The sequence below is a fragment of the Chionomys nivalis genome, chromosome 8 (genome assembly GCF_950005125.1).
Source record: "Chionomys nivalis chromosome 8, mChiNiv1.1, whole genome shotgun sequence".
In the NCBI taxonomy this organism is placed as follows: Eukaryota; Metazoa; Chordata; class Mammalia; order Rodentia; family Cricetidae; genus Chionomys; species Chionomys nivalis.
The window spans coordinates 77,141,104-77,156,354 of NC_080093.1; the positions used below are offsets into that span (position 1 = coordinate 77,141,104).

A 15,251-nucleotide genomic window follows, 5' to 3' on the forward strand; every position below is an offset into this window, starting at 1 on the left:
AGAGCAGCAAGGACTCTTACTTCTGAGCCATCTCTCCAGCACCCAAATGTAATTTCTTAAATACTGAATTACCTCTGGATTGGATTTAAACGCATTTCTAGCAGCAGCAGAAACCGGTGTTCACATAGCCCACTCTGTTGTCTTTGATAAGATGCAGGCTACTCAACAGAAACAAAGGAGGAAATCTGTACAGAAACACCAATACCCAGGTGGAGAAAGAAGTCGGGAAGAAACTCCTCCTTGCTCAAGGTTTATGTGTTAAGCCCTCACAATTTTTTAGACATTTTTGGAAATACTTAAAATTCTGGAGATTTATAAACGTAGAAGAAAAATCAAGTCTAGCTTGAGGTGATACTCCCCTCGGGAATAAGCAGTCATCAAGGCTGAAGGTCAACAAGTCAGGATTCTTTTTTTTTTTTTAAATTCTAAAGCAAATGTACCTAACCCAAAGCCCAGGAAGACGGCTAATCTCTATCTAGTGCTGGATCTTAAGCTACAATTTGACAATAGCAATGTTTCATGATGCTTTGTAATAATTCGTATTCTAACACTTGTCCTAAATCAGAATAAAGCTTGTCCCTCATCACTGTGAGGAATCTGGTAAAGCAACAAAAAGCACTCACTCATTTGTCCTGAAATGGTTTAGCATCCCTTCTATTACTAGTCTAAGCATTTCAGGAAATTCACACACACACACACACCCTGAAATTAATGGGGACAAATGGTATTTCTCCACACTTTCGTAACTCTTAAAAAACTGTTTTAGCTAGGCATGGGAACTCAATGCAGGAAGCTGAAGCTAGAGCTGGGCCACCACCACTAGTCCCAACAAAGAAACAAAACCTCATACCAACACCATGACTCCCAACAAACAAAACCTTAAAATGTGATTTACAACCTTCTGATGGTTAACATTAAAGGTTTAATTACTGTGCTTAAGATAGCTCTCTCTTTCTAGCCGGGCGGTGGTGGCGCACGCCTTTAATCCCAGCACTTGGGAGGCAGAGGCAGGCGGATCTCTGTGAGTTCGAGGCCAGCCTGGTCTACAAGAGCTAGTTCCAGGTCAGGAACCAAAAGCTACGGAGAAACCCTGTCTCGAAAAATCAAAAAAAAAAAAAAAAAAAAGAAAAAAAGAAAAAGAAAAAAGATCTCTCTTTCTCTCTCTTCTCCTTCCTCCCTCTGTATGTATGTATGTATGTATGTATGTATGTATGTATGTATGTATGTATCTATCTATCTATCTATCTATCTATCTATCTATCTATCTATCTATCTATCTAAATGCCTCTAGCATGTAAACTCCTAACTTGTACAGGATGTCAGGCCACTCCTCCCACCCAACCCATTTTTTTAAAATCAGATGTTGAAGATTTTTAAACTGTCTGATCCTGTTGAATCTGTTGTTCTAGCAAGATAAGACAGTGATTTTTGCTTTTGTAATCAAACTTGCTTACTCTGCTCAAAAAGAAGACTAGGACAACTGCAAGACATTTATGTTAAAAAAATGAGACCCTGCCTACATTTAGTCAGGATACATGTAATCTTGTGGGTTTTGTCGTTACAATCCTGGGCTGATATGACTAGATGCTGCATCTTGGGAGCACTCTCAGGTGCAGACCTGGTCCCAGAAATTAAAAGCATCTTATTATTCATTCATGGTCACTGCAGTGGTTTGAAAGAAAACAGCCCCCAAAGGAGCGACCCTAATGGGTGTGGCTTTGCTGGAGGAAGCGTGTCACTTGGGTGCAGGCTTTGAGGTCTCCTATGCTCAAACTACTCCTGGTGTCACAGACCACTTCCTGTGGCCTGCAAGATGTAGGACTCTCAGCTACAGGTACAGCACCATGTTTACCTGCATGCCACCATGTCCCACCATGATGATAATGGACTGACCTCTGAACTATAAGCAAGCTACTCCCTTTCCTTTATAAGAGTTGCCACTGTCATGGTTTCTCTTCATAGCAATACAAACCAAAACTAAGACAGTCTGGTGAATCTCTGAGCAACTGCAGATCCTAACAATCTGAACTGGCCATTATATTTACATATAAAATGTAACATACTGAAGTACACTGTGGACAAGTGGGAGGAAAAATTTTAATCTATCTTACTAAATAGAATTTACCTAGCAGGCCTAGGCTACGCAGCGAGTTCCAGGCCAGCCAAGGTAGAATAAGACCAAACAAACAAACAAACAAAAACCAAGAGGGCTGGGGATGTGGCTAACTTGGTGGAAACTTGCCTAGCATACATGAAATTCTGGGTTCAAACTCCAATCCATGCCTACAATCCCAGCAACCAGGAGGCAGAATCAAGAGGATGAGGAATAAGGTCATCCTCAGCTGCAGAGTGTTTTTGAGGTCTGGGATACATGAGACCCTGTCCCAACAACAAGTGTAGGAAGGCTCAGGGGTTTTGGGTCAATCTATTTTAGTCAGAAACTTGAGCTTGTCACCAAGTCTAACCAAACTTACTCAAATTGTGCTCCGACATAAATGCACAAGCACACACACACAAACACACACACAATAAAAACTAATTTTAAAGGTTTCAACTGACAAATGCAAAACAGTTCTTTATTACTACAGCATATAAAATATTTATAAGTAAACATGTAACATAGTTCAAGTTTAGAGGAATCTACCAGCCTTCTTCATATAGACATACAGAAATGTCTGGTTGTTTGTGCCTAGTATATAATCTTAGTTTTCTTATGTACCTCAGTGAACACTAAAGGAAAGGCCGTCTAAATGCCAGCAATGCATTCAGACATTGAGGTACTTACAGATAGACAGATCACTGTCAGAGTTTCGATTTAGTTTATTTCCCTTTAGAGAGAAACTGTATTTTACCTTGGGCATCAGGCTCAAACCCTAAAGTCTGGTGACGTTCACAGCAGCTTTGAAAAAGCTCTAAACGGCCATTTCCATTTTAATGGCTGGATGTGGATCATAACCTTCAATCTGAAAGTCTTCAACTCTGAAATCATCAATTGTCTCAACTTTTCGAAGAATTTTGAGCTTTGGGAAAGGTCTTGGCTCTCGCTGAAGCTAAAAATAAAAATCATGGTTTTACTTTATATCTGTTCCCGTGTCTCCTTTCGAAACAACACAGTATTTTATCACAACGTACTTCTTTACAACAGTGCAATACAGTATTGTTTTTTCTTTCTGCAAGATTAGGGATTGCGCCTAAGGCGTCAGGAGAGCTACATTAGTAATCTACCATCAGCTATGGTCCAGCTTTGTTTACCTTTTCATTCTGAGACAGGGTCTTAGTCAAGGTATCTAGGCTTACGTTGAACCCACTCTGTAGCCCAGGCAAGCCTTGAACTTGGAATGCTCCTGCTCCAGCCTAAGTAGCTGTGATTACAGGCTGAAGCCACCAGATAACTCCTGAGAAATACATTCAACATAGGGATGCAATTCTTGACTTTTCTGAGTCTAACTTTTTTCCTTAATGTTCACAAAACATTTGACACTCATATACTTACTACCATTTCAATTCATTTGCTGGCTGCTGTATTATAGGAATTTGAAAGGAATTTAAAAAGACCAACTTTTTAAAGTTTAGTACTTAAGCATAAAACTAAAGTCAAACGTTTATTTTTCAGCTCTTCAAGTAAAATTATGAGTTAATATGCATATCTCCTGGCTCTTCTCTCTGGTACTGATGCTTAGTACCTTACAGTGTCCTGTGCTTGTGGTTGCTAAGGCCGATGATGGCCTCATTCCTGCTTATCTCCCTTATTAAAAGCCCTGCATTTGGAGTACTTCAATATAAGACAGCATCAACCAGAGTGCTTGTGATTCAAAGGATGCCCTGCACCCAATCTTTTGTCAAGAGAAGGCACCAAGCTCAAAAAGAAATGTAACAGGTATATTTCTTACCTGAATTTTCAGGGGCTCGATATGATTCAGGTAAATATGTGCATCTCCCAAGGTGTGGACAAAATCCCCTGGCTAAAAATGACCCACAGGAGAGAACACAGGAGTCAATATTTTCGTGTAAATTCTTTAAGAACACATGTTAAAACAGACTAGGGCTGTGAGACGGCTCCATGGGTAACGGCCCTTGCCAAGCCTGACAACTTGAGATTGATTCCTGGAAGCCACACGGAAGAAGACAAAGGACTCACACAGACTGTGCTCTTGTCTACGCACACACTGTGGAAAATGTGGACCCCAGGTGTACACACACAATAGTACATTCTACAGGGGACGCACATAGTTCAAAGCTTTCCACAAAAGTAACTTTTCCAGTGCTGTTTTTGAGAAAAGTTAATTTTTTAGGTTTTCAGGTTGTGCGTGATAGCTTACACACATAGTCCCAGTACTTGGAAGGCTGAGAATTGGCATCGTGACCCCAGGAGAGGGGGGCCTAAAGTCTTATGCAAAAGTCAACTTTATTCAGAGCATCAGACTATTTATACTCTGAGGGTTAAGAGTCCCGTGAGTAAACTATACAATCACAAAGACCAGAAACACATGGCAAAAACATGTTTTTCCATCAAGACACATGAATAACAACAGCTGAAATAAACTCACTCCTATCTGCTACACCTGGGAGGAATATGAAACTACAGTCCATGAACAAGTCTGTGTATTGAGGAAACTGAAGTCACAAGACTCTTGTTTTCTTGGAGTTTTCTCATACGCACTGAAAGTTCTCAAGACTCCTGACACTGAGACAGGAGGATCACTGTAGGTCCAAGGCTAGTCTGGACTAGAGAATGAGACCATGTCTCAAAAACAAAACAAAAAAAGCTACCTATATGTTTCCTTAGGCAACAAGGTACCAGAAAGCTCCAAGGAGGGTTATAAGGTGACCCAGTACACGTCTTATTTGCATGCATAAAATTTTAATACTAATCAGACTGGATTCCCTGCTATGAGTTAGTTTATTACTTTGGCTATAACCACGTTTTCTGAAAGCAGCTCACCTTTAGGCCTGTGATGTGTGCAATCATGTAGGTGAGCAGGGCATAGCTGGCAATGTTGAAGGGCACGCCCAGGCCCATATCTCCCGACCTCTGGTAGAGCTGGCAAGACAGCTCCCCATTCGCTACATAGAATTGACAGAGGGCATGGCAAGGAGGCAGTGCCATCAGGGGAAGATCTGAGGGGGTCAATGGTAAAAGAAGGAGGGGTTTTAGAGAACAGTTATAAAAAAGGTAAAATACAAAACAAGCCAACCACGAAAGAAGCCATGAAGTTCCAGATACGTACAACTCACTTTCCCATTCTGTCAAAGTCAGACCATTTTCCCAGCCCCTCTACAAGTGTACATTTATGCTGAAGCAATGCTCATCCAGCTGAGCTAAAATTAAGGATTTGGGCTGCTGTTGATGGCACCAAATAAAAGGAAATTCTTCTTTTTGCAAAAGCCACAGGAAACTGGAATCTGAAGCACATCTTTCTGTTTAAGTATCTATTAGAAATATGAAACGTTCCTTCCTGGATACTCACTATACCCTGGTAGAGTTTAATTTTATACTCTACTTTCAAGTTAACACTCGAAACTTTGTGTGCTCCAAATGAAAAAGATAAAACCATAGGTGCATTTTACAGGCAATTTAATGCTCCTTTAATGTAAATGCATAAAGACCGTGTGGGTCTAATGAAGGTAGAAACAGAGCAAAGTGTGACTGTGTTGATCAACCACGTGACCGGAGACAGTTCCCGTGACCCGCAGCGCCTCCAGCCACCTTGCTCCCTTTGGCTAACTGGCCAGTTTAGCCAAAGGAAGATGGCTGGGATGCTGTCTACCTTTTGGGTTCCAGGCGCAGATGATGATTCTTCTGTCATCAGGGCTGGTTTTGATGGTGTCAATCACTTTTTGCAGCTGGTCTACTCCTTGACCTGAGTAATCTGCAGAATTGTCAAGAGAGCACATGCGCATTTACGTCACATCAGTCACAGCCTCTCGTGTGATGGACCCTGACAGCATGCACTCAATGCCCCCCCAGTTCTAATGCCCAGCAATTCTGAGTATTTCAATGTCCTTACACTAAAATCTAAGTTCTTTTCTACACAATATTTAGTTTGTTACAATGTCACTCCCTCCCCTTGATACTGCCCCTGTTGCTAACTGCTGTTTAGCTATGGTTTGAATGTGTCACTCAAAGGTTCATGAGTTGAAACGTAATTCTCATTTTTGGGTAGAAATTTAAATCAATTACAGAGTCTTTAAGAGGTGATCAGGGGGCTGAAGAGATGGCTCAGTGGTTAAGAACACTGGCTGCTCTTCCAGAGGTCCTGAGTTCAATTCCCGGCAATCACATGGTAGCTTACATCAGTCTGTAATGAGATCTGGTGCCCTCTTCTGGCCTGCAGGCATACATGCAGGCAGAACACTATATGTAATAAATAAATAAATCTTAAAAAGAGGTGATTAGGATGAGAAAGTCATCAGGGTGGAGTTCCATGCGTGAATCCTGGTGGCGTCACAAGGAACCAAAGGAGACACACTTCTCACCTTTCACACCTAATACTGTGTCACCTGGTGTGACTATCATCAAAATGTGGGCACTGAACCACCAGGACTCAGACAGATCTAAGTTTCCTTATCTACTGCGTAAATGAATGTGGGGCTGTGAAAAACTAAACATACAACATGCAAAAACTAATCCAAATTTAAACGTATAAAGGAGCAGAGGTGGCTGAGAGCTTCCCAGTACGGCGTGTGGCCATTCACTGCAGACACGGTTCTGAATCCAGACACGCTTCACACTGGACACGCTGGTATAACACGAAGCACCAACAAATGCCGCCTGAAACACTTCAGCTCGTATTAAAACAGCTGAATATGATAACTGTGGCATTTTACTGTACATACAGCTTGCTGTTTTTGTAGAATCGTAATGACCCAATTATGGAAAAGCAGGACTGCTAATATTAACTCTCATTCTTTGGCATATATTCAAATTAGTCTATCTTTGGTTTCGTTGGATGGGAGGGTTGTTCTTAATTTTTAAACTAGTATTATTTCTGTATGTTTCTGATGTGTGTGAGTAGGCGTGCACATGCCAGTGCACATAGGGAGGTCAGAGGACAACCTTCAGGAATTTTCTCATTGCACTCAGCGTTCTAGAGAGTGGACCCAAGTTGTTAAGCCTTGGGTAGCGAATGCTTTCAGCCACTGGGCGCTCTCACCAGCCCAAATCAGCGTGTCTCTGGATTCTATTACGGTAGAATCTCTGGTTTTCAAATGGTCTTTGGTTTCATAAAAACATCATTCAATGAATTCTGGCTTGAAATGAAAACAGAAATGCCGGCAGTTTCTGAGATGGCAAACGTGCTTCTGTCATTTTGTACTACAGCTCTGTGTGTACAGCTCTCATCACTGACAAGTCTGGAATCAAACTGTCAATAAACTCTGAAAATGCCCTACAACCTACTTTCCGACAAGATTTCATTCTTTATGTTAAAACTGATAAGCACACCCCATCTCATTAATGTGTAAACTTTCTTTTCATCGTTAATAAATAATAAGTGTTATTTATTAATAAATGCTAAAATTACATGTATGACAAAACTATTTGGTTTGTGTACTTGTATACCTTGGGCTACATAAAAAATTTCTTGGGCAAAAAAAAAGTCACAGTGAAAAAAGTTGAAGAAACCTTTGCTCTAAATAAGCCTCTTTTCTTCAAAGTTAGTTAGCTTTAGATATTCTGGCATGGTAACAAAAAATATACTAATAAGATCCAATCCCAGCAGTTTAAGATTTTCCCTGCGTTCCTATGTGATATAGTTTCTATACCTAACAAGCACCATGGTCACACTTCACCAACACAATCTGTTATTGTCCCATAGGACACTGGATCTTAAAATTGAAGACAGCTTGTCATAGACAGCCAAATGACAAACTATAAAGAACTTTCTAGGGCTTAGGCACTGTCCTACCCACACTTCCACTAAAAGGACAAGACAATTTATCACTAAGCACAGCACTGACTTACAACTCCCAGGCAAACTGTCATAAGATTATGATCTTGCACTTTTTCCAGTTCTCGTCCATGGCCTTTAATCCCCTGTCCCCTGTTGAGGTGTGGAAGCTGAGAGGTGATTTATTAACAAAGACCAGAACTCCATAGACTCTCCTCTGGATGCATTTTTACCAAGGTTAGTCAGTCAGTGTTCTGGCAGAGTTGGTTCTCTGAGGGAGGGGTTCCCAAAATCCCAGCTCCAAGAAGGCAATATTAAAGACTTGAGGAAATGCTCTACAGCTAGACTGTGGTGGTGACTTTGTAATCTATAAGTGTTAAAAAAATCTGATAAATTTCAGAAAGGATTGTAATTATTTCCTGTAGGGGAGAAAGGGAGAAAGAACAGGAAAATTATCTGCATTAAAAAACATTTAAATCTACAAGAGCTAGTTTCAGGACAGCTAGGGCTATTATACAGAGAAACCCTGCCTTCAAAAACCAGAATAAATAAACAAATAAAAATAAGACAATTAGCTAGGAGTTGTGGTTTATGCCTTTAATCCCAGCACTCAGGAGACAGAAGCAGGAGGATCTCTGTGAGTTCGAGGCCAGGCTTGTCTACAGAGAGTTCTAGGATCATCAGGGCTACACATAGAAACAACATAATAAAACAAACAAAATAACCAAAAACAACCAAACAAAAAATGGTCAGGTGAATGATCATGATGGCTCATTGCTATAATTCCGGTAGAGACAGGAGGATGAGGAGTTGAAGGCCAGCTATGGCTCAGAAGACCTAGCTGCTCACACCTCCAAGACAAATCCCAGCCCTTGGGGAGGGCAGAGGCTGACAGTTCAAGGGCAGCCTTGTCTATAATTAGTTCCAGACTAGCCAAGCTCTTATAGTGAGATTCTGACTCCAAATAATAAGATAAAGTATGCACACACATTAAATTTACCATTAAAACTATTTTTGCATTTTTACTATATTCCTTTATTTTGTTATGTGTGGCATATGCTATGGCACGTGTAGTCTAAGAAGCTGTGGGAACAGATTCTCTCCTACCACATGGGTTCCTGAGGATCAAACACAGGTCTCCAAGCTTGGAAGCAGGGACTTTGGCTGCCGAGCCGTTCACACTCCATGCAGCATCGCAGAACTTCTCGAGTAACTCCATGCCCGCTGACACTGTCACATCACACTCCTAGCCCAGCAACCTCTTCTCTTCTGCCTTTTACCAATTTGCCCATTCCTAGTCCACAAAGATGTCCACAACTTCCAAACATCACCAGCAGTGAAAACATCGTGATTGCAGGCAAACACAACTGAAGAATTTGGGCACTAGGCCTGTCTTAGTATTCCATCACTGTGAAGAGACACCATGACCATGACTTATAAAAGAAAGGGTGTATTTGGGGCTTGCTTATAGTTTCAGAGGTTTAGTCTATTGTCATCATGGTGAGAAGCATAGCAGTATCCAGGCAGACATGGTGCTGGAGAAGCAGCTGAGAGTTCTATTTCCAGAACTACAGAGGCAGCAGGATAAGAGGCACTGGCTTCCAAAACCTCAAAGCCCATCCCCAGTGAGGCACTTCCTTTAACAAGGCCATAGTCTTAATCCTTTCAAATCACACCACTCCTAAGCATTCAAAATGCTTACTTGAGCATGGGGGCATTCTTATTCAAACCACTACGAGGCCCAAATTCTTCCCACTGGCTAGAAGGAGCTGAAGAGACCTTTGAAAAGAAAAGCATACTGTCCAGGCTGCTGGTGTCTGCTCAGCCAGTAATTTATTTCTCCTGCACACACGAGCATACATATACATACACTAGTGAGACATTAACTTTAGAACCTGGCCTAGGGAGGCTGGTCTCTGCGACACTCAAACAGTACCCAGAGAGAGGAGACGCCAGTCACTACACGAGGAGTTTTCTTAACCTCTGTCCCCACAGAGCAGAAAGGGAAGGGTGAACAGTACAGAGACACCACACCACACACAAGTTTGCAAGTGCTTCAGCGTTGCAAAGGGAAATGTTCATCATGGGTAACTCCTGCACCTCATCCCGGAGGAACCTCCTTCTATCCTAAACCCTAACACGGAGAGGACAGACCAAATCTGCCACCACTGGTCAATGACACAGGTAGAGAAAGTTCCAAGCATCCAATAATGCCCAGTAATGCTAGGCACCAAGAGTATGATTTGGCCTTTGTGACATTTTGCTGTGTCTTCTCCACCATTACCCAGCACAGCTTCTCAAAAATCAGTTACTTACCAACTCCCACAATGTGGACTTATCTCCCACATCTAAGATGGATCTTTGAGGAAGAACACCCAAAAAACCTGAGGCAATAATATCACCTCACCTGATTCCATATCTTTGTAGTCTGCGCCAAAATGTCTCCACTGGAAACCATAAACTGGGCCCAGGTCCCCTTCCTGTCGTGCAGAGAATCCCAGGCTGTCCAGAAAATCTCGGGACCCATTGGCATCCCAGATTCTCACTCCTTTGGAGGACAGTTCTTTAGCATTTGTGGATCCCTGAAAGATTGAGAATAGGCACACAGGAGGACTCTGCGTCACTCATCCTCCACCCATGGCACACTAACCATGTGCAGCCTAGCTTTAAGCAGGCTGGTCCTGGCCAGGCTTCAGAGGGAGTAGAGAATGGTCTTACCCTATTAAAAATTTCCTCAGGGCATTTCTTCTATTCTCTTCAATTTTCAAAAGTCTTTGTGTATGTATACGTACATGTAAGCATGCCATGGTGCTTGCACACAGGAGCTGGTTCTCACCTTCTACCTTATTTGAGTTGGGTGTCTCTCTTGTTCCTGTTGCTATAATACCTACCCCAAGCTAGCTAGCTTGTGAGCTTCCAGTAGATTTCCGTCTCCATCTCCCATAGAAGTACCAGATTAGATGGCACTACCACATAGAGCTTTTTTGTTTTCTCAAGACAGGGTTTCTCTGGGTAACACTCCTGGCTGTGGCTGTCCTGGAACTTGCTTTGTAGACAAGACGGGCCTTGAACTCACTGAGCTCTATCTGCCTCTGCTTCCCAAGTGCTGGGATTAAAGGTGTGGGCATCAGCGCCTAGCCCAAAGAGCTTTTTAGGAGGACTCCAGGGATCCAAGCTCAGGCTATCAGATTTGTGTGGGGCCAAGTGCTTTACACCCACTGAGCCATCTCCCCAGCCTTCCCTTCAATTTTTTTTTTTTTAGTTTTTCGAGACAGGGTTTCTCTGTAGCTTTGGAGCCTGTCCTGGCACTAGCTCTTGTAGACCAGGCTGGCCTAGAACTCACAGAGATCCGCCTGCCTCTGCCTCCCGAGTGCTGGGATTAAAGGCGTGTGCCACCACCGCCCAGCCTTCCCTTCAATTCTTTAAATACCTCCAAGTTCCTAAAACATTTCTACCTCATCTGCAGCTTTGAATTCCTTCATAAAACATGTTCCAGGTTGAAGTGTGATACTCCGAGTGGACTTGTCCAACGCTCCATGTGCGGTCTGTTCATGTGTCATATCTGGCTATCTGGAAAATGTGTATGCGTGGGTACCCAAGCCCACGGAAGCCTGAGGGGATCCTGGCTGTTCTACTCTATTACTTCCTATCCTTTCCCTTGAGACAGGGTCTCCGAGTAAAGCTAGAGCTTATTTGGGCGAGACTTGCGGCCAGCAATCACCAACATCCTCCTGTGTCTCCCTTCCCATTATAGCACTGGGGTTACAGACACATACAATCACACCCAGCATTCTTTAAGCTTCATTTCTGTGTTATGTGTATGTGTGTTTTGCCTGCATGTGTCTGTACACCGTGTGCACACAGTACCCAAGGACAGTAGAAGAGGGAGTCAGATAGCTTGAACTGGACTTACAGATTGTTAGCCACTAACTGTGTTAAATGGGTGCTAGGAACTAAATCCTAACCCCCACCCTGAACACGAGCAACAAATGCTCTTCAGCACTGAGTCATCTCTCCATCCCACACCCGGAATGTTTTATGTGACAGCTGGGGCAGGATGAACTCAGGCCCTCTTTGCCTACTGAGTCAGCATCCCAAGGACTCTAAAGAAGGGGCTGAACTTGTAGTATTGCCCAGAACTCATCTTCTCTCCGGGAGTACTCTAAGCCAGCACTGGACAGAACCTCACTTTTTCTGGACCAGGATACAGAGCAGGAATTTGGGGCTCCTGCCATTTGTCACCACGCCACTCCAGTATAACCCAGGTACCTACTTGACCCTGGTATCAACCAATTCAGCCATCAATAGTGCTGAGCACCTACCATGTGGCTGGCTGTATTTTAGTCCTGAGATACAACAGGAAAGAGGAGAAGCAGATTTTCTACCTTGGGGAACTCACAGGACATTGCACTTATTTATCTCCCACCCAGAAGAGGGAAAGCTGAAGGCTGATATCTAGGTCAGCAAATGATGTTTCCCTACAAAGAGAAACAAAGAGGTGACATGAAGGTCAAGGGTGTCAAGTGGGACTGCAAGGAGGAGAGAACCATCCTCCATATGCAAGGAAAGGCACTAGGTGATGGGAATGGCAAGTGCCAGAGGCCTGGGCAGGATTCTCCCAGTGTGCTCAGCTCAGTGATGAAAGCAGGATGGGAGGACACAGAAAAGCATCTAAAGCGAACACTAGAAAGTGAGCCAGTGGAGTGGGAACGGCTGAGAGCTACAGGTTTCACTACTACTTCCTCTTTTTTTTTTTCTTTTTTCTTTTTGGTTTTTCGAGACAGGGTTTCTCTGTGGTTTTGGATCCTGTCCTGGAACTAGCTCTTGTAGACCAGGCTGGTCTCGAACTCACAGAGATCCGCCTGCCTCTGCCTCCCGAGTGCTGGGATTAAAGGCGTGCGCCACCACCGCCCAGCCTTTTTCTTGTTTTTTTACGACAGAGTTTCTCTGTGTAGTTTTGGAGCCTGTCCTGGAACTTGCTCTGTAAACCAAGCTGACATCGAACTTACATAGATCCACCTGCCTCTGTCTCGGAGTGCTGGGATTAAAGGCCTGTGTCACCACCACCTGGCTCACAGTTTGACTTCTAAGGCTTGTATTGTGAAGACAGGCAGCTTCCAAAAGCAGCAGCACCCTTACCTTGATAAACCACAGCAACTCCTCCAAAACGCCCTTCCAGAACACTCGTTTGGTTGTGAGCAGAGGAAATTCATCTGAAAAACAGGTTGTAACACAGTTAAAATGTGGTAAAATACAGTGAGCCATCATTCAGCTTTCTTTGTGGAGGGAAACGATCTGGGGGCGGACACATACACACCTGGAGTGGCTTCAGGAAAACTGGGAACTCCCACCCAGCTTCGGGCTAAGTCAGTGAAACCACAGGTCTGCATTGACACAGGGGTACCCATATGGCAAAAGAGTCCTCACCCACTACTGAGCCACTATCACTGTCACTGGTGTTTAACAACAACACCCAAAATGTGGCCTAGACACAGCCTAAAGGCTCTAATACCCAAGTCCATCACGCTCCAGGAAGAGCGATATCACTCTGGTAAAAACTGAAAAAGTTTTCAGACATTTGGGGAGCAAACTGACCTAGCATCTGAAAACAGAAATGTTTATGCCTCGGAACCCGAAGGCAAAACAGAAGAGAAACAAAGGGGAAGGGCAGGAGCTCAATCAACAGACAAGGTAAAGAGGAAAGGCTCAGAGGATATGTTTGTCAGAGAGCAATACTTTCCTCTTTACCGTCTACATGGGAAACTGGATGAAGACTAGAGAAGCAGAATAACTTGTCTACAGTATCAGCAGAGGAAAGAGACTAAAACCGGGCATCAGAGTTCACTGTTCTAAGAGGCCCTGCACACTGGGTTAATCCATGCAGTAGCTGCTCAAGTTCCCACCTCCAGAACATGCTTGAGATAAGTATACCCTCACTCAAAGTCTTGTGCTTGACGTCTGATGCCAGGAACCCCAAAAGAGCACTTCTTCCCTGGGGCCACTCTGTAGGCTTACACATCCTCTGAGTTGCTCTATAAAAGCCAAGGCTGTTTGGGGAAACCCCACAGTTTCCGCCTCAGGCTTGGGTTCTTTTTTCTGTGCCGCTTAAACACTGCCTAAGCCATTTTCGCGCCAATTTTTAAAACAGTTGCAAAGGGGAGCAGGAGATCAGGGGAAGGAAGAGGAGGAGCACAAGTCGGGACCTCAGGGTAAGGTTTGGATAGGTTTCTTCTATTCTGACCCTCGGAGACGCACGACCAGTTGGAACCTAATGGGGGTTAAGAACAAGAGGCCTTAAGGACCAGGTTTACCTGCAGTAGCTATCACCTTGAGGCTCTAGCGCGGGAAGGCAGAGCTCAGGACTCTTTGAGCCCGGGTCAGACTAACCGCGGCCGCCAGCCACGCGCCTCCGCGCCCAGCCCGCCGCTCGTCCTCCCGCAGTCCCTCCCGGAATAACAGTGGGGACTAGCCGCGGTCACCTCTCAGGTTGTATCTCGCCTGCATGCCGAACACCGACAAGGTGCCGGTGCCCGTGCGGTCCTCCTTCTTGAAACCGCAGCGCATAATGTGCTCTACCTGCCCCAGATACTGCAGCTCCCCGTGGCGCGGTGCCTCCGCGCCCTGCTGCTGAGCAGCGGGCTGCAGCTTCAGCTCGGAGCCGGCGACCGGCATTGCGGACAGTTAGAGGCGGTGTCGTAGGCGCCAAAGACCCGGACCTTCCGCGCGCTCTTTCCCCCTACGTTTGGCGCCTCCCGCCCCTTCCTGCTGGGAAGCTTCTGACTGGCCACGATCGTCAGACCCCCGCCCACGCGCTAGCAGAGCAAACACACGCTGGAGTTCCCAATTCTCTTGATTTATCCTGTCTTTGCATTAAGAGCCTATAGGAGGTTCAGGGCGTGGTGACGCAGGCCAGTAATCCCAGCTCGTGGGAGGTCGAGGCCAGAGGATCTGGAATTTAAGACAATCCTTTTTTTTTTTTTTTTTTAATTTTTTTTATTGAGACAGGGTTTCTCTGTAGCTTTGGAGCCTGTCCTGGAACTAGCTCTTGTAGACCAGGCTGGCCTCGAACTCACAGAGATCCACCTGCCTCTGCCTCCCTTAAAGGCGTGCGCCTAAGACAATCCTTTGTTTCACATCAAGTACAAGGCCATCCTGGGTATGAGAAGATGAACATTTTTTTTTTATTATTATTATGTATACAATATTCTGTCTGCGTGTGTGTCTCCAGGCCAGAAGAGGGCACCAGACTTCATTACAGATGGTTGTGAGCCACCATGTGGTTGCTGGGAATTGAACTCAGAACCTTTGGAAGAGCAGGCAATGCTCTTAACTGCTGAGCCATCTCTCCAGCCCGAAGATGCA

The 15,251-nt window shown here is 44.3% G+C and overlaps 1 protein-coding gene across 1 annotated transcript; it reads right to left on the reverse strand.

The window, feature by feature from the left end:
* Positions 1-2,599: 2,599 nt before the first annotated feature.
* Positions 2,600-14,585, reverse strand: Tyms (thymidylate synthetase). Its single transcript, XM_057779009.1, has 7 exons — positions 14,369-14,585; positions 13,029-13,102; positions 10,297-10,471; positions 5,769-5,870; positions 4,943-5,118; positions 3,891-3,962; positions 2,600-3,050 (listed from the first exon to the last, which is right to left on the reverse strand). The coding sequence occupies exons 1-7, from the start codon at positions 14,559-14,561 to the stop codon at positions 2,913-2,915; spliced, it is 930 nt and encodes a 309-aa protein (XP_057634992.1). The 5' UTR covers positions 14,562-14,585; the 3' UTR covers positions 2,600-2,912.
* Between the last annotated feature and the right edge of the window lie 666 nt (positions 14,586-15,251).

Excerpts from the sequence above, each read along its gene's own strand:
- Tyms (XM_057779009.1), bottom strand. The coding sequence starts at position 14,561 with ATGCCGGTCGCCGGCTCCGAGCTGAAGCTGCAGCCCGCTGCTCAGCAG. Across the intron at positions 3,963-4,942 it reads CACACATCACAGGCCTAAAG|CCAGGGGATTTTGTCCACAC; the intron begins GTGAGCTGCTTT and ends GGTCATTTTTAG. Across the intron at positions 3,051-3,890 it reads TCGAGCCCCTGAAAATTCAG|CTTCAGCGAGAGCCAAGACC; the intron begins GTAAGAAATATA and ends TTTTATTTTTAG.